Source organism: Conger conger, chromosome 10, assembly GCF_963514075.1.
Source record: "Conger conger chromosome 10, fConCon1.1, whole genome shotgun sequence".
In the NCBI taxonomy this organism is placed as follows: Eukaryota; Metazoa; Chordata; class Actinopteri; order Anguilliformes; family Congridae; genus Conger; species Conger conger.
Window position 1 is genome coordinate 41,614,624 of NC_083769.1, and position 22,726 is coordinate 41,637,349.

Genomic DNA, 22,726 nt, shown 5'->3' on the forward strand with positions numbered 1-22,726 from the left:
TCAATACAAGTTGATATTTTAGACAACATTTCTAGATATGTGGACAGTACTCGAGCAGGAATCAAGAGATGGTCACAAATCGGATTAGCCTAAGAGGAGATACACTTCACGTGGCATTAACTAAATTCAATTCCGTTTTCAATGATCTAAAAGTAAATGTCTTCACGCACACAGTGTACGAAGGACACAAACTTTTAAAAATATTTATTTCAGACCAGTTGGACGCATTTGAAGTTTAAAGCAATTTCATGCTGTCAATCAAGCCAAGTAAAAGCAACACAATCTCCTTAAAATCACACAAAACATCCCCTTTGCAGCAGCATACATTTTCACCTATTTTGTACTAATTTGTACGAAATGCTACAGAAAGATGTCCAGTTACAAACATTGAATTGGTCAACTCTTCAATTACTCCGAATGCTGTAAAGTTAAAAACATTGAATTGGTCAACTCTTCAATTACTCCGAATGCTGTAAAGTTAAAAACATGGGCCAAACATTTTGATTGAATATGAAATTCCTATACCAGGAATAGATTGCTACAAACATGAAGACCCAACATAGAAATCATCAATGCATGTAATTTTAAGTCATGAATGGAATTATCAGTGTAAAACTCTTGATATCAGGTTCATGTGGTAAAACAGGAAAAATGAATTGCCATCTTTTTTTGGAATACACGAATGTTAATATTTTAGTCCACAATGTTAAAATAAGACACTAGTCTCGTATCAAAGAACCCACCAACACACCACAGAGGAACAATTTCATCATAGTCATGTTTTCACTTCTTTTCTACAAAATGGACAAAAGAAAATTGACACCAGCTTAACCTTTTTAAAGGCCTGCAGAAACATTTCATCACAGTAGTCTTAAAAGCACAGGCAATCTGATTGCAAAAGAAAAGCACATGGTAGCAAAAACAGTAATATAATGGGAAATGCCCATAATTTCCAGGGCGGCACAATGTGTGTGCTGGGAGATAGTGGCATATATCAATGAAAACAACTCATTACACAAGATTAAATTAGCCAGGTACATTCTCAATGCTCTGCACTGAAAAATAACACGGACAGTAATCATCGTGGCCATATCACTGAGTTCATAGGCTGGCTCGGGGTTTGACTAGTAGCTAAACTATTATTACCATTTACACAGTAATTCAAGTTGTGTTAAGTGTCAGGCACTCCAACATTGCGAACAATGTAAGAGTCATGACAAGGCCTTATGTTTTCAGAGGACCACTGCTTACACAGAATGTCAGGCGGACTTCCAGTTTAACTACTTTTAAAAACACCAGATTTCTAATGTCTATTATGGAGAACACCAAGGAATAGTATGCGGATAAAAAAAACCCTTACATACCACCTTCCATAAGTAATAGCACAGACCCACACTCAGGGATGGAGTTTATGGCAGCTAAACAATGCTAACAGCTTTCCATATAAAGCCGCACTTTTAAAAGAGCAAAAATCACATCTTGGACCAAGTATTAAGATGGGAATGCCCAAATCAATAGTGCACTGGTATAATCCTCAGGATAGCCCAAACCCAATGTTTTGTCTGCCATGATCTTACATTTCATTGGACAAAAAGGTGCATCTTTAACATTTTGTATTTTCCTGTTAGCTTAAAACCTTGGATAGGTTCAATACAATCTCAGACTGCTCCATTAAAAAAGTATCAATCACATTACAGACACACTGGGATTGAAACCGAACTAAGTAATGGTATTGCCTGTATCAATTTAAAGTGGTGAAACCAATGTTGTGTGGTGAAAGTGAATGCTGTATATTCGGTACTACCAGCTGTAATTAATTACAGGCTCCCTTTTTAGTTGACATTGCAAACCATTTTTATGTTTTTACAATGACTTGTGTAAACGCATTAAAAAGCTTCCTCTGACCTTTTCGCCAAACAATTCCAACAAAACCTGAGCTGTTCATTTTTCTTCTCAACACTAACATTCAAATATTTATTTTGAAATCTGAGACAAGACATTTTACAAGTGTTGCATTAAAAATGAGGCCACATTTTTTGAATCGCTTTAAGGTTGTACAAAATACAAAGCTGTCCATTGTGTCATACTCAATATAAATCACATCACGTGTGTAAAGACACACCGATATAGCTGATCACTCCACAGTATTCTAACCATTTTCTCAATGCTTCAATGAGGCAAAACCCATTTCTGAAGAGTGATGCCAAAATCTTTTTCTTAACTAGAATATAGAAAATATGCAGTGGTTTTTATTTTAAACCATTTTACATTATTGTCTCAAAACACGTAAAAAAAGAAAAGAAAAAGACTTCCACTGAATAAGATCAACAGAAAGGAAAGAACACAAACCGGCACATCAGGAGAATGGCTCGATTAGGCATAAAAGAGATCAAGTATTCAGGTTGGACCCGTCTCTTTCCTCACTGGACATCCAAAAGGAATGTTCCGTTTAAGAGTGCTGATCGGTGATGGAGCTGAAGAGCAGAAAACACTGCACTCCCTCCCTGGGTGACTGTTCCAGAAGGTTCCGATGGGGCCCTCGGGGGGAGGGGGGGTGCTAGGAGAGGTGGTGATTCGAGGCCTTGAGGTCTCCCTCCTGCAGGGGGAGCTGGTCCTCCTCAGCAGCCTGGGCCATGGCGTGCAGACTGTCCCTCTGCATCCGCCGGGCCTTGTTGTACAGCATGACCCCAATGATGACCAGCAACGTGCCGGCTGCCGACAGCAGCGTTATGCTGTTATTGAACACGATGATGCTCAGCCAGATGGACAAGGCGTGCTTCACCGTGCTGGCCACACTGGACAAACGTGGGAATAATTAAAATAAATAAATACATTTAATGGTAAATGCCTGCATCTATATAGCGCCTTTATCAAAAGCGCTGTGCAGTTGATGCTTCTCATTCACCCATTTTCACTCACACTCACGCTCACACCAACAGCGATTGGCTGCCATGGAGAACATCAACCAGCTTGGCAGGTTTGGGGTTAGGTGACTCGCTCAGGGACACGTTGACACACCCAGATCGAACCGGCAACCCTCCGACTGCCCTCACCTCCTAAGCTAATCTTACCCCAATGAAAAAAAATAAAATAATAATAATAAAATCAATAAATAAAAAAAGATGGTGAATTGCCCAATTAGCCACATATTATCATCACAAGATGAGGCCCTTCTCCAGGGGAAGGGCACAGATGGACATATGACAGGAGCAGTGAGGGGGGAGGAGCTCGTACCTGAAGGTGACGGGCGAGATGCGGCCCATGAGAGCGTACGCAGTCACACTCTGCAGGTGGAACAGCACCCCGGCGAACAGCAGCAACACCACGATGTCCTGGGTGATGTTGAACCGGTGGCCATTTTCCCCCAGCAGTGGGAGGTCCTGCGTTTTCCCAGGAAACACAAACTCATACATGCCATGCCTTTTACACTGGGTTACAGTTACAGTGAACTACATTCAAAAGCATGGTTTCCTATCTGTTCACAGTGATCGTGTCGCCTAGTGCACAAATTCACAAATAAAATCGAGCGGTGAAGGTGCGTAGGCCCAACAATAAGAACTCGGAGAGTAACTGTCCTTATGTCAAATCCATAATGGACACACATAATTTCTGAATAGCACTGGGCGATACAAAAAATGAAGAATAAGACAATGATAATTCTGGGCAGGATATGCATTTCTTGGTACTAACAAGCCATAGCATCATATAACCTCGCAAGTTTTGATAACTTATTTTTGGTTTTACCGCAGTCTTGTATAACCTTAATGCATTTTGTAATTTGCCGTGTTGCTTTAATTTTAGGTCATGCTACCAATTTGCAAGAATAATGTAATGTTATGTAAGGAATAATAAAACAATAGGTCCATTGTATATGATGATATTTATCGAGACCACATTGTTATCTATAACATAAATAACAACGCAGCATTACATTTGCAGGTTAAAAACTTTGCCCTTTGATCTCATGTAATAAAGACACTAAATCAGTAATTTAGTGCAGAGCAATATGCTCTTGTTAAGTATTGGCAGTGCATGTGAAGAGCATGATGATCACTGGCACAGAACAACCAAACAGAAGAAACTTGTCTCAACAGACGAGATATGAAGACAAAAATTCCATTCTTCCAGTCTGAGAAGTTCCAGCCCCACCCACGGCTAGGAACACAGAAGCTAATGTTCCATTTCATACTTTCCTTTCAGCATGGATTCAATGGGCAGTTTTACGATGTATGCAAACGAAGAACCTGTAAGTAACACAGCCATGCTGCGAACCACAAGTGTGTTGAAAGAGGTTTTGTTTCATTGTTCAGATGTTGAATGACGACAATGCATCCAAAACAAAGGAGGTGATGCACACAAACCCTTCCAATGGCGGCCGAGAAACTGACAGTGACTAGATCATCCGGCTCAATCACTGCTGCAATGTCGACCGTGGGGCTCGTCCGTGCACTAAAACAGCGCGAGCCACACAGCAAGCCCCTTAAACGAAACTTTTGCAATACGGCCGACAATAAGAAACAACTCGCAGCAGGTATAGTGTATTTTTCAGGTGTAAATGTAACGCGTCAGTAATCTGTTGGGGTGTGATGTGAGTGCAACTCACCAGCATGAAAATCCATGCAGGAATAAGCATTATGGTGGCTGCAGCACTCGTGTAGAACTGGAGTTCTGGTGGGCTGAAAGGAAAAACGGTCAACGCGGTTTCTTTAATGTAAACACATTACTGTCGACTGTTCCTCAGCGAAGACATTTGCATGATTGCCCTGAAGCATACGGACTTAAAACACGAGTCGCACTTTCAGTTGCATTTGAATGCACGATGGTATTGCACTGCAAATCACCAACGGCAGTTCCCTGAAGAGCAACTGCCAAGAAGGTTAAGGCGTAACAGACTAGAGCTTTCGCCACAGCCACTTTTAATATTACTCAAGAACATACCACTGAGCCTAATTTTGTCAGAAATTGCTTTTTAGAAAAAGCTCTAATTAAAGGCAGGCATATCAATGGAGAATTACTAGGCAAACAACATTGTATTGGCCATATCAGAGGCACATGAGAGTGGAGAACGACTTTTATCCCCCCCCCCCAAAAGCTAACTAAATACTAAATAATACCTGAAAATCAACTCACCTAAACTTATACTTGTCTCCACTGAGCAGCTTCTTTGAGAACACGTTCTGCAAACTACAGGGAAACACAGGGAAATAGGCCTTAGCGGGTGTCTAAGAGGATGCGGAGCGGGTGGCAGAAGTCTACAGCGAAGTGGTGCAGAGTGAGACTGGTGCAGAGTGAGACTGGTGCAGAGCGAGACTGGTGCAGAGTGAGACTGGAGCAGAGTGAGACTGGTGCAGAGTGAGACTGGTGCAGAGCGAGACTGGTGCAGAGCGAGACTGGAGCAGAGTGAGACTGGAGCAGAGTGAGACTGGAGCAGAGTGAGACTGGAGCAGAGTGAGACTGGAGCAGAGTGAGACTGGTGCAGAGCGAGACTGGTGCAGAGTGAGACTGGAGCAGAGTGAGACTGGAGCAGAGTGAGACTGGAGCAGAGTGAGACTGGTGCAGAGCGAGACTGGTGCAGAGCGAGACTGGAGCAGAGCGAGACTGGTGCAGAGTGAGACTGGAGCAGAGTGAGACTGGTGCAGAGTGAGACTGGAGCAGAGTGAGACTAGAGCAGAGTGAGACTGGAGCAGAGTGAGACTGGTGCAGAGCGAGACTGGTGCAGAGTGAGAGCGAACAGTACCAGTCCATGATGTTTGTGGAGAGGGCCGCGGAGAAGCCCAGCAGGTTGAAGCTGATCTCCGTCGCGGTGCAGAGCGCCAGGCCGCCCATAATCGGGAACAGCGACAGGTTCACCCACAGACCTACAGGCGAGGGAAGTGTCAATCAGCGTGACAGCATTGTTGTGCACCTGCATGGCAGAACAGCCACAAGTCAATATTGATGAAATGGGAGAGTTTGCGTTCTCTCCGGAGAGTTTACCGGTATATTCTCCCAGGATAAGTCGGGACATGATGACGGTGAAGATGGGCGCCGAGCTCTTCACGGTCTCCGCGAAAGACACGGCCACGTTCTTCAGACTGACCAGCCCCAACACCACGGTGCTGAACCTGCGAGGGTACCCCAGCACAGACCCGTTAAGAGTCCGCGAGGACCGGGAAGCCTGGACAACTGGATTCAGCATCGGTAACAGTGCTGGCTCTCTGGCTCAGCGGGTGGATGCGGAGCTATGAGACACAGTGACTGTCTGCACGTGCTTTAGAGGAGAATATACACTATATTGCCAAAGGTATTCGCTCAGCTATCCAAATCAGTGAATTCAGGTGTTCCAATCACTTCCATGGCCGCAGGTGTATAAAATCAAGCACCTAGGCATGCAGACTACTTCTACAAACATTCGTGAAAGGATGGGTCGCTCTCAGGAGCTCAGTGAATTCCAGCGTGGTACCGTGATAGGATGCCACCTGTGCAATAAGTCCAGTCGTGAAATTTCCTCACTACTAAATATTCCACAATCAACTGTTAGTGGTACTATAACAAAGTTATAAGCGGGGTCAGCGGATGCTGAGGCGCATAGTGCGCAGAGGTCGCCAACTTTCTGCAGAGTCAATAGCTACAGACCTCCAAACTTATATATAGAATACTGACAAAGGAAACTGCAGCAATGAAACCAACCAAATCATTATTATTATTTTTATTTTTTTATGAAGTATTTTGCACTTCATAACACCCATAATATCATTTTGCTCCAAAACGGCTGCGACTGCGTAGACATAGCTTAGAAAAAGAACTATGCAGAATGCTCATTCCTGGTGATATTGTCCACAGATTTGAAAGGGGATTTGTGGCTGTGGCTCCACTGTGTTTCCACAATAATCTGCATCAATCCAAAAACAGAAAATATTTTCAGTAAGAATAAAAGCTTCCTCGTTCAGTGTTTCGGCTTCTGTAACTTTGCTTTGGAGTAATATTCAATACTCATTTGCATCAAGAAAAGGGGCAATACTTCAGGGGTTAAAAATAAAATTGATAAATTAATAAGGCAAACAAACTTCAGAGGACACATCCACACACAGTATAGCACTAAGCATTTTTTGCACGAGCAATGTTAAATAGTAAAAACTAACCTCATTAATCCAACAAACAGCATAATCATCAGGAAGTTTGGGGGGTACTCTGTCCTGGACTTGTGCTGGTACAGGCAACAAGGCACATACATCTTCATGCAGCCAATTATAGTGGTTGACAGCATCTGAATAGCACCTGCCAGGCAGAGAAATCAAGAGGGCATTACAATATTCTGCATCTCGATGCACCAAACAGCACCTTACTGCATTTGCAAGAAAATGTTTTTATTTATTTTTTTATTCATCTGCATGTCTAATACAATACTGCATTGGAGCCCCTTGTCAGTGTTCTCTTTGATTAAAACACTGAAGTGCTTACTTCCCTTTGATTATTTCAAGTCTGCCAATATATAGATCATTCCACTCAGCACAGAGATTTCATTACAGGAAAAACTACTTAATAGCTGAACAAATTCAGTGAAACAGTTCACGTGGCCTAATTGAAGGACATAGTACAGGGGCAGCCTGTAGCCTAGTGGCTAAGGTACACATGATCAGGACCCGGAAGGTTTGTGGTTCAAATCCCGGTGTAGCCATGATAAGATCCACACAGCTGTTAGGTCCTTGAGCAAAGCCCTTTGGATAAAAGCGTCAGCTAAATTACCATCATTACATTATATGCACATTATTGTTATTACATAGTGAGGAATACGGTCCATCCAACAGCGGGTTATTATCCTCAGTGTCAGTGGAAAAAAAAAAAAACTGCTACTCCTAAAGGCATCTTACCCAGCATGGTCGGCTCACCCTCCAGCAGAGACAGGATGTACTTGTTGAGGAAGAGCGTGCAAAAGCTGAAGAAGTACCACAGGCCGAGGTAGGCCAGGGACTTGGAGTTCCAGACGCCCGAGTCGGCCTCGATCACAGTGGTCTCGGTGATGGTGATCTTCAGGACGCTCTCCCCCGGCGCGCTCTCGCTGCGCGCCAGCACCACCCGCTCCGGCTTGGTCCGGAGCGGCGAGAACAGGTGCCAGAACGAGGCGCGCCCGGTCCTGCCGTTGCCCGGCATGGCCCGACCGCGGCCCAGCAAGCCCGCTCAGGCCACGGGGCGCGCGCGCTGCGGAGACGAGGAGGGGAACCCCGGAGGACGCGCGTCAGTCCATCTTCCCCGGTCCCGAGCGTGCAGATTAAAATCCTTCTCCTGCGCGACGGCCCCTCCGCTGCATGACTCACTCTCTGGGAAGAGAAGGACACGTTGGTGCCGTTTATTACAGAGCGCACTCAAGTGAATGAGGGGCCATTCGAAATGCAGGCGCAAGGCCATGCTAGCAATTCACCAAGTGCAGTAGCACGCAGACTTCTGCTCTGCTAGACTTCCTTTCAGTCTAAACTCAATGTGCTCAGTCCAGGCAAACAGTACAGACATGAATCAAAGCTTGAAATAAAAGCTTGGCACCCTCGAACCAAAATGACAAAATCACGGATTCTCACTCTCTCACACAGGACATGTGTATTCTTAAAAACCAAAAAAAAAAATCCCTAAATTGTTTTGAATTTCTTTACTATGAAGTGATTACATGCACTTCTGACACCGGACCAATCCAGATTTCTTTTTCCAGTTGTAGCCCGGGATATCTACCACAACATGGTATGAGGTGGACAGTACAGAGCAGAAAAATGTGTTTTTGCAAAGATAAGCCCAGGCTTCCCCAAAACCTCTCCAAATAGCCCAAACCTCTTCAAATTTGAACATCCTTTTTCCCCAGCCATATTCCACTTCCAGAAGCTAACTATATCAAGGGCGATACCCAGTGGAACCTGACAAGCCACATATTCCATGGTTAGTCATTCTCTCCTTTTGGCTAAGCCCTGACATGTGTCCTTTTGGACTGCTTCTGTGCACAAAACCTATTAATGGTTACTCATCACCAGGGTCAGACTGGGACAATAAAAGTTACCTGCAGCCTGCTGCAACAGTATAGCATAATTTTATACACAAGACAGGGCATAAAGCCCACCCTAATTGTCACATTGTAACTAGTTAGTTTGAAACTAAAGTTGTGTCTGTGTTCTGTTGTACAATTAATACTCATGCTCTGTCTTAGCTAAATTGACCGTAAGCCAAAACATTGTCGCATACAGTGACGTTTTTATATTCAGACCAATCACGCACATTTAAAGAACAAATCGATATTCACGTCAAGCAATACAATGGCTAAACTATTCTTTCTCAACGGCTGCTCTTTCTGTAGGCTACCACCACCACCTGTTCTAGCCAATGAGCTGTCATGGGCTTTTAGTGGATGAAGTCTCCAACAATTGAAATGAAGCATTTTTATTTTAACCTCCAAGGAGTAATTTATTTGTTTACTCAGAGAGATGATTGGGTTTTTTTTCCCCGTATCTCCGCTTGCCGAAAACGAGTGCACGCCAATCTCATCATGCAAATGAAAGTGTTCATCTGCCAGGAACAATGCACTTCTATGTTTTACCACGCTGAATTTCTCCTCCAACAAGTTTACCGAGCTTTCGATGTGCTACAATGACTTTACACCTTGTAGCGAGTAGGCGTTACATTTAAGTTTCTACTCTACGCGGGAACTAAATCAGTTTGTGCAACCGATATATTTTAAGTTATCTGAACGTCACTCTGAATTTATGTTCAAACTTGCCTATGCTTTAACTTATGTCATACTAGTGCAACAGACTGATGGAATGTGGATGTATGCTCCATGTGTGTGTAATACAATCTGATCGAAACTGTGTCCAAAGACGCACAAATGATCATAATAATCTACACAGATGGCAAGCAAATGCAATACAAAAAAATGCACAAAAAAAACAATAGCTGCCACAGCAGGTATGAGGGCACAATAGGAAACTTGACCTTCCAATGAATAGCTGGCTAACCTCCCACGGCAGGCTTGATTTCACAATGCAACACTATTCCCAAGACATCCAACAGCAGGTGCCAACTCCTTTTTCTTAGTTTAAGTTGTGGATTAAAAAATATATATTGAAAGTGATTGGGGGGGAAAAAACATATACATACATTGCACTTACACAACAACAGCAAACTCGTATATAGCATTCTTCATGCATACATCCCAGGGCACTTTACAACAAGAAGAAAAGGTCCAAACTAAGTGGAATAGGTACATGAGGTACAAGTCTTAAGGTATCATTTTAAAGAGCCAACTGTAACGGAATGCCAATGATGATGTGCAGAGCAACTCACATGCCAGCTGTTTTTAGCCAGCAATGAGGAGTCACCATGACATCAGTAGTAGCTGAGCAGGAACAGGGAACACAGAGTTCAGACAAATCCTGTTAAAGTTTGAAAACCCAAGGCCATGGAGTGCTTTGTAGGCACAGTAGTTCAATTAAAATGCTGCTCTTGACTTTATTTCTGGAACAGTGTTGTACAATTTAAACTCAATACTTCAAGTTAGTCTCCCGTTTATCCATTAAAAGCTTAGCCTAACAATTCATATTACCAAGGTCAGGCGTCAAATAATTGTCTCCCACCCAATAAAATTGGAGATAGTAACAGAGCGTGGAGGTGGGGGACAACATGTTTACAATTTGCTAGCTGATTAATTTAGCCATTACGTTAGCCATTGAACCATTCATAGCAATTAGCCATTGATGCTACATTATTGCAGTGTCCACATTATGTTGCCGCCATCCAACGGCAGTCACCAAAACAGTTTCTGTCTGGAATAAGGCAAACAATTTTTTTGTTTCTTGTCCTTGCAGAGAGATTTTATTTATCCATTCGATGGCTGAAAGGATTTCCTTCTAATGATGCAGCATCACTTGCCACAGTGGGCACCAAATAAAAAAAAAACTGCATTTTGCCCCATTACTGGTCAGGGACCCAGAACATGGCATTTCCCCAGACCTGGCGTTTGTAGGCTAATAGCCTGCTTGAATCATAACGCAGACCTTAATTATTTGTTGAAATGGATGATAGTGAGTCAGTATGCAAACACAGGCCTACCTTTGCACACTCATTATAGTTTATCTACAGATTTTACAACTGCCCCATACAGGAGCCAAATAAAACATGCCATGATTAATCACAATAAAGACAATAGCCTACTTTGTGAATCTGGAAGGTGACTGAAATACGAATGAAAATAAAATTGTTTAACAAAAAAACAGGACTAATTGTAACATATGAAACCGCAAATACAAAGAGTTTAGACTCACAAGCCCCAAGAGGATCCAAGCCGTTTTCATACATTGCTTCCTCTATTGAGAAGCAGCTCTCCAGGCCGAAGTGACAGACAATATCACTGACTCTATGCTTGCTTACTCTCCAGTTCCTTCAATACTTTGTCCAAAGTCTTGACAAGCTGGCTTGCCATGATTTGCTTCTTGCAAGCATTCGTTGGTGAACAAAGCTCTGTTAAACAATAGATGGAGTGTAGCCATTTGCCTTGTTGCGGATGGATTTTGGATTACGAAATATCATAGGCGTCAAAGTGCTCAGAGTTTCAGCTTTAAAACTGTATACGTTCCATGTCAAGAACACACTTTTGGGTCTCATAATCACAAATATAAATGAGATTTAGCATGCTGACTTTGGCTTGGGAAAAAAAAAACCCAGAAACCGAAATTACACTCACCTCAGGTTATTAATCTAGTAGGTATGGGTTAACAAAGTTTACAGTAATGTGCATGCAGGCCCTTGAATTTAAAACCAGCCCTGGTTTTCTTTTCTCCCAGGTAATTAGTGTCACTGATTGGACAAACCGTCTTCACAACTGGGTGGAATACCAGAAATTAGTGATCCAAAACCATAGGATGCTGCTTCAGATAAGTAGTGATATCTCAGCAAGGACTCAAAATATCCATGACCAGATTTTCTGAAGATGGAATTGACATTAAAACGTAACTTTGCTGAAAATTATCAATTTTAAAATATAGGTTCTCTCACAAATCAGATTTCAAGATTATAATCAGACATAACTTTTCATTTGGGGTGAACATAATATCCATGTTAAAGACAGAAATGGTGACGACCTAAGAAGTGAGAACCATTTCTCTACGACCTACAGTAATGCAAATAGGGCAAGTCAAAATCATGGAGGCACGTGAATTAGTGCAAACTTTGTTGGCCTACATTAACAATCCCAGACAAGTGTAATACCGGTTGTAGTGGTTTCTTATTAGGCCAAATATGCATGCCAATTCTCATAAACCGATGCGGTCGAAAAGTGTGAGTTGGCATGGAATTACCCATATGGGTGAGAACACAGCACCTGTAATCAACAACAATACAGAGACAATACTTTCAGATTAATGTTATTGTTAGACGCCGACGTCAAATTAAGATGGCCATTGAGGTTACAAGAAGTGAAATCTCTTGAAACATTAGACCTGACGCAAATACGCATCGTTTTGCAAACGTGGCACCACCCATAGGCCTATCAGAAAAATAGCTCTTCGAGATATAACCTTACGCCCTAGCATGCCTAGAAGCCGTAAACCATTAATATACATGGCGCCAATATTGTGTTAGTCGGACTGACAAACAAACGCAGCAAGCCCAAAAAAAGCAAGTGTGCATCTCAGCAAAGCGAAAGTGACTAAGAATGCAGCTGTAAAAAGCAATGCAATAAGGCTAGTTGTGTATTGCCGCTAAAAAAACTCATTCGCGCATGCACTATATTATATGCAGTATAGGTAACGCCATATGCAAACGTTCCGTTAGTTATCGGAGTTCTCCATTTTTCTATTTAAATTTTTACTAATTTACCAAAGTTAAGTTAACGCTAGCTGGCAAACTTAGCCTAGCCACTATAAAAAGCAAGGACTCGTAAGACAATGAAAATCAGCAAGAATAGCTATAGTTTTGTAATATCCAATCCGATTTCAAATCGTCAGCGTTGTATCCACACATTCCATGTGTTTTAACTTTTAAGTAATCAAACTCTACCCATGTCCTTACACGTGGTCGTGAAGGGTTTTACCTCGCTAATGTAAACTAGCTAACGTTAACCTGGGGCAACAATGAAATCACACAGGATTCGCGGCCATAGCTAGCTAGCTAACGTTGCTAGCTAACGTTAACATTACAGTGCGTGTGACAATAGCTAGCGAACTACCTGGGTAATAAATAAAAAGAAGCTACTTAGCCAACTAAATATATGGCGAACAGCATTAGCTAAGTTTTCCACACCGATAATTTAGCCACGAAGTACACACAGACTGTAGGAAAATAATAGCTAACTAGCTATCTAACGGGCTAGCTTTTTCGTTACTGTTATAAACTAGCTAGCTAGCTGGATGGTCAGCTAAGTTAGCCAGAATATGAACCCATCCATGTTTCGATTCTTTGTTAATGTTAGCTAAATACAAACCACAACACTTGTGCATTTTCATAAATATACATAAAATAACGAGTGACAATACCTTATCGAACGCCACATATGCAGTCAGAAAATGTGCATTCATACAGCCAAAACAAAACCATCATGCAAAAACTCCTCCCACGCCGGATGCTGGGCATGCATTTGCATACACGGAGTTCAAAACAATAGCGGAAGATCCCGCCCCCTGGCAAAAGATAGCGGCAGTGCTCGAAACAAAGTTGCCATGACTGCGGCTTAATAACCCGCGGGTTTAAAAAAATATAATAAAATCTAAACTGTGCGCTGCTGTTATTGTTGTTATTACTTTAAAAATACAAGAAAATTATTTATCAGCTGTAATTGTTACGCGGAGAACTGGAAAAGTTGACACCCCAAGTTTTTTGATAAACTTTTTGTTTAATATATTCGTTCAGGTTTCAAACATCAAAACGCCATACAACAATAGTAGGTCAAACATCACACATCCCTCCCCCAGTGTAGTATTTTCATTTGTCCATCATAATTTTAAAAATAGAGGTGCCATAAAAAGTACATCTATAGAAAGTAGATCTCAAACTGAATTCCTGGCTATGTGACTGTGTTGTCATTGGCCTTTTTGGGAAGGATTTGAGATTAGGCACACTCATCAGACCCCCATCAAACCTTTTTTTCTCAATCATTTTTGAGGATGCCCTGGGAGAAATGCCAGAGAAGGGGAGGGAGGGAAAGAGAGAGAACAATAGAGAGAACATGGGTCACATTCCTCACCCCGTCCATGTGCAATGTTATACAGTATACTGCAGTGGTCCCAAACTCGGTCCTGGGGGACCCCTGTGTATGCTGGTTTTTGTTCCAACCACAATTGCAATCCTAGAACTTTAACAACATGTTAATTTCTCTTAATTATGGGCTATATATGCTTCAAATGATTATTTACTCTCTGACACCATGTTATTTCAGACATGGCCATGGAATAATAAAATTCCCATGTTTATTCATATTGTGTTTTATTGTGATATATTGCAAGGTCCAACTTATTGTTAACTAATTAAACTAAAGACTGAGCTGAATCAATAGGCTCCTAATTGTTGAAATTGTGGACACCTAGCCAGTTAAACTATCCATGTGTTCATAAATTTGTGAAAGAAATTAAACACGTGTTCAGAAACCTAATTAGGAGTCCATTAACCTCAGACTAACATTTGATCAAAGAATGTGGCCTCTTTTTATGTAATTGTTTGCAATATAGCACAATAAAAACATGAAGAGGTGAGAGGGTAAATAATCCCTCTGAACATGAAAAGCAAATAAGAACGATTAACAGCTTGTTAAAGTTATGTGTTTGTGATTGGAACAAAACAGCATGCACAGGACCAAGTTTGGGAACCACTGCAGTATACGGAGTTATTGCACCCCCTGAACTTGAGTGAATATTGACCCTCCCCCAAAACAGCCTCATTTAGCCACTAGCCTTTAGCTACCACTCCCTTCCAACAGTGCCCCTTACCATGGGCACCCCATCACCTCTGTGCCATACACACAGACACCACATGACAGACTGCTGCTGATTATAACATTTCAGGGTTGAATGTACAGACATTCTTGTAACAGTAGGCTTCACCACAGCCTTTTCTCCTGACATACACTCCAAGTATACCTCATTTTCATTCGGAACAAGGAGCTATCCGTCTCATCCTCTTTTTGGGATGAACATTCCTGATGATGACGACACTTGAAACAGGCTCACTCTGTGGGTGATCTGGGTGTCCATGTGCTCCTTCATTCAATTTGCATGCTGGGGTTCCATTAAGGGCACGGATGGTGCAGTGGGTAGCACTGCCGCCTCACAGCAAGGAGGTCCTGGGTTCGAATCCCCGTCGGCCGGGGCCTCTCTGTGCGGAGTTTGCATGTTCTCCCCGTGTCTGCGTGGGTTTCCTCCGGGTACTCCGGTTTCCTCCCACAGTCCAAAGACATGCAGGTTAGGCTGATTGGAGAGTCTAAATTGCCCATAGGTATGAGTGTGTGTGCCCTGCGATGGACTGGCGACCTGTCCAGGGTGTATTCCTGCCTTTCGCCCAATGTATGCTGGGATAGGCTCCAGCCCCCCTGCGACCCTGTTCAGGATAAGCGGGTTAAGATAATGGCTGGATGGATGGATGGGTTCCTTTAAGGGTAGGGCCTTTCTTGATATATTTGCCTTTGTAGAAGTTCACAGGAAAATGGCACAATAAACCAGTACTGCCACTTTGAATGAATGGCCAGAGGCCATGAAGCTCATAGTTTTCCTTGTGCTTTCCTGCGTGTGTTTTCCTTGTCTCCTCCCTTTGACAGTTGTTCATTTTCATCGAAATATCAAAAAGGGGTTTTTTCCCCGCAAAAAAGCAAAATCGTATTTTTTTTCAGCAGATATATTTGAACTGGGATCACATGTTTGATAATATACAAACATTCAGCCTATGATTCTTAAAAAAATATCTGAGATTTATGGGATTTTCCAGCAGCTAGTAATATAAGTACTTATGCTTCTGTAGCGCTTTGTCAACAAGAGAATTCCACGTGGGTTCCAGTTGTCTAGGGATAGCTCTCTCCCATTTATCATTCGGGATACTACGAACTCTTACGAATTTTTATAGCGCACAAGGTAGTAAGTTCCGGTTCACGTTCACATTATATCATGAAATGAGTTCCGATAACCGTACTGTTGCCTTTTTGTTGCGTTTGAATAGTAAATGTCCAGCGCAAGTCTGATCTTGTTTCTACTGATCGAGAATCTTTGTTTAAACTGCTTTGTATTGGAGGCAACAAACCAGGAAGTCATTGTTCCGAAACATTTCATTGGGTTACCGCAAATAACTAGCAAGCTAGCCGACTAATCGCGGACTGCAGACCTATTCTAGATTTGCTCATCTGTGCAATTCCACATACTGTGCTTAGAGGTATTTACCATGTATCGACTCATGAAGTAACCATCTGAATTCTCCTTAAAATGGACGAAATAAGGTCAGTGTGTGAATCTAGTACATTACTGTTGTAGGTAGTATGACTATCCAGGCAGTTAGCCAGCTGACAGCAATGTCAAAAATTCCATCCATGTTCCTAGCCTGTTCGTAACGGGATCAGTCAACAATCAACGTATGCAATTACAGCAGCGTGCTAGCTAACCTTGTGCAGTGAAGCAAGCTGATTGACTAAGGTAATCAACATGCAGTTTAGCCTCGAAATATGAATTGGCTCGATAAAGCCAATGTACTATGGTTGTCTATTATTGTCTCGATTCATTTAAAAATCAGTTAGCGTTACGTTATCAAGCTAGTTATCCAGCTACATTTCACACTCTTAATGTCTAACATGTAGCTACGCCAACATGGCTATGGCTAGGTGCCTAACTTCTACAGTGTAAATGTTAGCTGAGCTGTAACCAACATTATGGCTTCCAAACGGGTTTTACGGAGTCGTAAAAACTGTCGGCAATTGTCCAAGTTACTTTTGGCTAGATTTCCAACTAATTGGCCAAGTCTCCGTTTTGAATATTCCATAATGTTGAACTTACATGTCTGACCAGCAAATGTGGGAAATTAAGGGATGCGAAAGCAAAAGTGTTTCTTCTACCTATGAAGTCAGCCAGCTGATTTTCGCAGTTCTGGCTTAAGAATGAGCAAATACAGGTGGATTGGAGATACTTGTGTACTTGTAAATGTAAATGTAAACAAAAATCAAGAAATGACGTTAAGTTATATCTGTTGTGTAATCTGCAGTTTATTAATGTGATTTTAACGAACAGCCCTAGTCCACCAAAATGCATCTGATGCTATTTGTCTCTTGTTTTAGTCCATTGCTGACAACTCGGCCCTCAGAAAGTGTTGATCTTCCTTCTCCAAATTTGAGACCGAGGCATCGTGAGCTCATCCCTACACCCTGTGGTCCAGTGAGTTATTTGATGTTCTTCAGCCTGTCCAATGGCTGAACAGAGGGTCACTGATGAACCTGTCACCTTTGGATCGTCTTTTTGGAAACACAATGTTTAATGTCTCTCTCTCTCTCTGTCTCTGTCTAGATAAAGCCATGGTCGGAGCTGACCTGCCTGGTTAAAGTGTATTATTGTTTCACCGTCACATCTTTAGTGGGGGTTCTGGTCCTTACATTGGTAAACATATACGGACAATTCCAGAAGAACGACAGTTATGAAGAGGAGTCGGTGTCCCTCATTCAGCTTGTGGGAATATGTAAGTAAAATAGCTGGTATGGTAATTTCTCAACTGCCTGTTGTGACAACAAACAGGAAATACTTTCCTAAGATAGCTGGTTTCCTTTCTTTTTTCAAGGGGGAGGAGGGCAACTAAGACCAGTGTAGCATTTTTTGAACCGAGTATCAGTTCGTATCAGTAAACAATTTCAGTTCCCTGCTGTGTGTTTTTTGCAGAACGAAAGCCTGCAAAGAATAAGAATATGTGCTTTTCCTTGAGTTGCATTTTGACATCCTCCCCGCAGTGTTCTGCCTGTATTACATCACGCGGGGGATTCTGCAGGAGAACCGGCAGGAGCTGATTGCGTTCGTGCTGAGTGTGGTGTTGGTCATGGTGCGCTCTGTGGTCAACTTCACCGTCCTGCTGCCAGAGGAACGGAAGAGCCTGCTCCTGGTGCGTCACGTGACGGGGGCAGAAGGCTGGGTGGGGTTTCCTGGTCACTCCATGGGCCACCCAAACTGGACAATCACAACCGATGAATAAAAAGAGTTTTGTTGCTCAAACTGTACAAGGCTGTCCGGGCTTCTGGTCTGCACATTGCAGACATGTTACTGTAGAAGTGAAGCGGTGCCCTGTACAATGCCTGTCAAGAATCTCAAGCATGTGAGTGGTTGAATAAAGAGAAATGGGACGTTTTTAAAGTGAAGCTCAGTTAATGGCACAAGATGCAGAACTTGTTTTGGCAGCAGGTTCCTTTACAACCCCCCCCCCCCCCCATATTTTGCTGAGTGTGTTGCTGTTTGTGTGGCTGTCCCTCAGGTGCGGTTTGTGTGCCTCCTGTGTGTGGGGCTGCTGCACGTGGTGTGTGCCACACTCCTCATCCAGAGACCCAACATGATGGCCTTCCGTGTGGGCGGAGCCTTGGAGAGCCTACAGGAGCAGTACTTCCTGCTCAGCCTCTGCTTTTCCTTGGTGACCTTTGACCTGCAGGCCCAGGTACAGTGCCATTCTCTTTCAGGTCACATGTCCAGGCAATCTTGTTCTGAACTCACCTGGGGCAGCCGGTGGTCTAGTGGCTAAGGTACATCATCGGGACCAAGAAGATGGTGGTTGAAGCCCTGGTGTAGCCACACTATGATCTGCAAAGCTGTTGGGCCCTTGAGCAAGGCACACAATCCCACAGTGCTCCAGGGGGGATTGCCCCCTGCTTAGTCAACGGCAAGTCTCTTTGGATAAAAGCATCAGCTAAATAAAAAATGGCTTATTTTATCTCAGTATACCTTCTCTCCTCTTGGTAGAGAATGTCTCCTGCGTCAGTTTTTGGACTCACACCACAGAGACGCAGAGATGTTTTGAATGGTATCTGATTTTTGGCGGTGGCCTCTCTTTGTCTCTCCCAGCTGTGCCTGTGTATCCTGATAATAACCTCCAGCATGTCTCTGTCCGTCTCCCACATCGTGATCCTGGGCTTCGGGGTCATCTGGGCCTGCTTCACGGCAGCTACTGGAGCTGTCGCGGTGAGTCCCCGGGGAAAGCACCAGAAAAGACGGCCGTGTATTTCTGGTCATTATACGGGTTTCAGGAGCCAGAAAGTTTCTGTAAAGCAGCACTCACCAGTCCACACAGATCCCGGGCAATGCAGGATCGGCCACGGGGAAATATTAGAGAGAAAAAATCGCATCTCTTTTTTTAAGGTCAATCAAAAAATGTGATTTAAAGTGGGGAAAAATGTCATTTTTCCATTCCTCTTTTAGGTTTTAAAAGAAGTGAAGATGCTTGTCTGGATTTTCGTCCTTCAAAACCTGCCAGAGCTGGCCTATTTCATTTACCTTCTTTATGTGGTAAGATGACGGTATTCTTGCAGTGCATTATTGGTCTGAAGTCAGGCTTGTGGGCACTAAGTACATGATTATTGGTTTAGAAATACAAAGTGAGCAATCTGGTCAAACATGGTTTTGGACAGGTTGGTGGAGTTCTGAGGGGTGCTTTCTTTGTTTGCTGAGGTAAAGTACTCCATTCATTTCCTGGTCATAGCACACAGTGGAATTGACTGTGGCAGGGCTCTATGTGGATTAGCTATGGAGCTTAGAGATCTGAGGGATTGATACCTGATTGAATTTTGTAAACGCATGTAAGCATTCGGGCTGTTTTGGTCTCTCTCTCTCTCTCTCTCTCTCTCTCTCTCTCTCTCCCCCTCCCTCTCTCTCTCTCCCTCCCCCTCCCTCTCTCTCTTCCTCTCCCTCCCTCCCTCCCTCCCAGGTGATAGAGGACTGGGGACAGGGCAGGTCGTACAGCGAGGAAGCAGCAGCCATCACAGGCTCCTGTATCTCAGTCCTGATCAAAGGCGTGCTGTTCTGGTCACTGTTCCAGCTCTATCACAGCTTCGGCCAGGGCCTGAGAGAGCGCAGTGAGTGCCCTTCCTTTGGCCTCTCGTAATCAGCCGTTTATATCGTTTCTATTGAAGTGTGAAGCCAAGAGGCTTTTATAGAGCCATGATAATGAATGGTATGACTAATGCCCTGTTGTAACGACACAATCTAATATCCACCATCAGTACAGTACATCTGAACAAGATGCCAAAATCCAGGAAGTAAAGTAGAGCAAATACGTTTAAAAATGAAACTGAAGAAAGAATAATATGGTCAGACGATGAACAGTGGGAGGTCAGATCCAAGATCCTCCCGCACCAAGCTGATAGGGCACTACATTACATTCATTACATTAATGGCATTTGGCAGATGCTCTTATCCAGAGCGTCGTACAGTTGATTAGACTAAGCAGGAGACAATCTTCCCCTAGAGCAATGCAGGGTTAAGGGCCCAACGGCTGTGCGGATCTTATTGTGGCTAAACTGGGGATTGAACCTTGCGGTTCCCAGTCATGTACCTTGACCAGGCTACAGGCTGCCCTACATCAAAACATACTTGAGTTACGAGAAAAACGAGTCAGCCAGCCTGTAATCCGACACTCAGTAAACATGTGAAATAAAGATAAGCAAGCAACCAAAAAAAGAAAAGCCAAAACGGCTCCTCCAGCTGAGCTGCCTTGCCAGGAGTGGAAAGAGACAAGAAAGCATCACATTCCAACAGGCCACACCTGTTTCTGCCATCCTGACTAACAGAGACTCAAACAGGGAAGGAGCCAGCCACAAAAGCCCCACACAGCCCAGTTCACATCTCACCCCAAACACCCAGGGGTCTCATAGCAGGCTTCCATGTTCTCTTCAAGCAGTGATACTCAAATCTGGTCAAGGTGAGTAGTACTGCTGGGATGCAAACCCAATACTCAAAAAATGCACACTCCTTTCCTCCACATACTTCAGGTGCTAGTAAGAAAACCAGCATTACTACATTCCTTGAGGTCCAGATCCCCGAGTATCCCTGGATATGGACTCTAAAGTACACGGTCACCTATGTATTTACTGAATTAACATAACACATTCTATGCCAACGTCCTTAAAGCCACTTAAAGTTATGTCTGTTATTAGTTATGATTCATGTCTGTTGGCAAAGGTCGTTCTTATCTGTGGCTAATTTCTCAGCTCCAGCGTGGTGTGCGCGGTGGTGATTGTAGCCTACCTTAGCACCTTTGCCCTAGTGTGCTGCGTGTCAGCTGCCCTTCATGCCTGTGTCACTCCAAGGAGCCCTTTTATCCCCCTGTTTACTCTGCAGTGTTCGCCTCCAGGCAGCAATGAGGCCACGGCCCCACCTACAAGGAGCATCATGGGATATGTGCCATCAACAATGGGTCCAGGACTCTTGTGCAATGCGAACGCACTGGAGAACTGACTCTGCAGCCTTCAACGGTGTCTTGAGTAACACACGGTTGGTTTATTGTGGGTCGTAAGCCCTTTCATTGGACGGTAGACAGGGGGAGTGACCCTGCCTGTACACTGTAGGTAGCTGCTGCTTTGCCTCATGCAGGCTTTTATTAAGGATTTTAACAACGGATCTAATGTGTTGCACTAACGTGGGAACAAATACCATTAATCTTGTCATTGAAAGGTCAATTCTTGTAAATACAAACCATGTAAATATTTGGTAAAAGTGCCTTTTTAACTTGCCTTTTTAATTATTAATCACAGTTGTTGAATTTGTACATTGCATTTTTCTTACACACATTTTATGAATTTGTCTAACGAGGACCTTGCATAAACAATGAGAAGTTAAACCCACAGAATTTGTACAAAATAATCCTGTTTTTTATGTCTGAATTTGAGCAAGCATGCTGTTTTTTTATTTTTATTGACTGAGAGCATTTTAACATAGCAGTGGACATTCTGCATGATGTGAGACACAAGGCACGTTTTTCATCGAAAAGCTAACATACGGTATGTATTGTGTGGCCCCTAGTGGACAGAACGTATATAGCATTAACTTGGTTTTGAACATGCCCCTCTGCAGCCAAACAAAGGAACTTTTGCAAGTGCAATTATTTTGCCATTTTAAAATGACCATGTTAACTTTTATACTGTTGATAAGGATGTACTAATGTACCAAGACTTATGATGACCTCCAATTGTGAAAAGGTTTTTTGGGAATGTTTTTTTTTTTTTTTTTCCCAATGTAAGCATGTGTCCATTCTGTTGCATTCAAGTCTTCATTTGTCCTGTACAAAAACATCACTCCAATTTGAACGTGGATAGGAATAAGAGGTACCACGGTCTCTTACTACTGCACTCTAATGGACATCAGGTACTCTGGTCTGACCTCACGTTCCATGTTCCCTTTTTCTATGGCTTGTTATGTACTAAAAAATGGATAACCGTCTTGAGGCAAGACTAACCAGGGCAGTTATAGAGGCCATTTTACATAGCAAACAGGAAAAATGAAATCAGTGCTATCAAGCCCAGCAAGATCCATTAAATAAAATTTGTATTATGTGGTTCATGCAGCCTGAGGTGTTTTTTTGTATCATTAAATATTTGGGGAAACTGGCCTTTTCCTTTAAACTTAAAATGTGATACAGTTTCAGGAAGATGGCATAGCAACAACGAGGAAGTGAAAAGTTGTAACAATACTGCAATAGGACATTTTGAAATGACGGCTACACTTGGGATCTGATAACATTGGGCGGCGTGGGACTGTGAAACTGGTTAATGTAACCTGCTTGGATTTGA

At 43.0% G+C, this 22,726-nt stretch overlaps 2 protein-coding genes across 4 annotated transcripts; one reads left to right on the forward strand and one right to left on the reverse strand.

Moving 5' to 3' along the window:
- Positions 1 to 189: 189 nt before the first annotated feature.
- Positions 190 to 21,282, reverse strand: slc35e2b (solute carrier family 35 member E2B). Of its 3 annotated transcripts, none has more exons than XM_061256773.1 (9): positions 21,186 to 21,282; positions 7,851 to 8,297; positions 7,122 to 7,257; positions 5,977 to 6,104; positions 5,738 to 5,858; positions 5,131 to 5,184; positions 4,604 to 4,676; positions 3,235 to 3,380; positions 190 to 2,795 (listed from the first exon to the last, which is right to left on the reverse strand). In XM_061256773.1, the coding sequence occupies exons 2-9, from the start codon at positions 8,128 to 8,130 to the stop codon at positions 2,558 to 2,560; spliced, it is 1,176 nt and encodes a 391-aa protein (XP_061112757.1). In that variant the 5' UTR covers positions 8,131 to 8,297; positions 21,186 to 21,282; the 3' UTR covers positions 190 to 2,557. The 3 variants fall into 3 exon arrangements, with proteins under 3 accessions (XP_061112757.1, XP_061112756.1, XP_061112755.1); XM_061256772.1 differs by lacking the exon at positions 21,186 to 21,282 and adding an exon at positions 13,485 to 13,570; XM_061256771.1 differs by lacking the exon at positions 21,186 to 21,282 and adding an exon at positions 11,277 to 11,401.
- On the forward strand, positions 16,233 to 22,494 carry LOC133138208 (uncharacterized). The gene is made up of 9 exons (XM_061256774.1): positions 16,233 to 16,423; positions 17,252 to 17,348; positions 17,478 to 17,646; positions 17,912 to 18,060; positions 18,427 to 18,603; positions 19,008 to 19,124; positions 19,362 to 19,448; positions 19,867 to 20,014; positions 21,279 to 22,494. The coding sequence occupies exons 1-9, from the start codon at positions 16,410 to 16,412 to the stop codon at positions 21,299 to 21,301; spliced, it is 981 nt and encodes a 326-aa protein (XP_061112758.1). The 5' UTR covers positions 16,233 to 16,409; the 3' UTR covers positions 21,302 to 22,494.
- Positions 22,495 to 22,726: the final 232 nt, after the last annotated feature.

Bases quoted from the DNA above. Each gene is read 5' to 3' on its own strand.
- slc35e2b (XM_061256773.1), bottom strand. From the start codon at position 8,130: ATGCCGGGCAACGGCAGGACCGGGCGCGCCTCGTTCTGGCACCTGTTC. The intron at 6,105-7,121 runs GTTAGTTTTTAC...GTACCCTCGCAG, and splicing joins CTGTTTGTTGGATTAATGAG to GTTCAGCACCGTGGTGTTGG. The intron at 4,677-5,130 runs GTGAGTTGATTT...TTTTCCTTTCAG, and splicing joins GGAGACAAGTATAAGTTTAG to CCCACCAGAACTCCAGTTCT.
- LOC133138208 (XM_061256774.1), top strand. The intron at 17,349-17,477 runs GTGAGTTATTTG...GTCTCTGTCTAG, and splicing joins TCCCTACACCCTGTGGTCCA to ATAAAGCCATGGTCGGAGCT. The intron at 20,015-21,278 runs GTGAGTGCCCTT...TTTACTCTGCAG, and splicing joins CCAGGGCCTGAGAGAGCGCA to TGTTCGCCTCCAGGCAGCAA.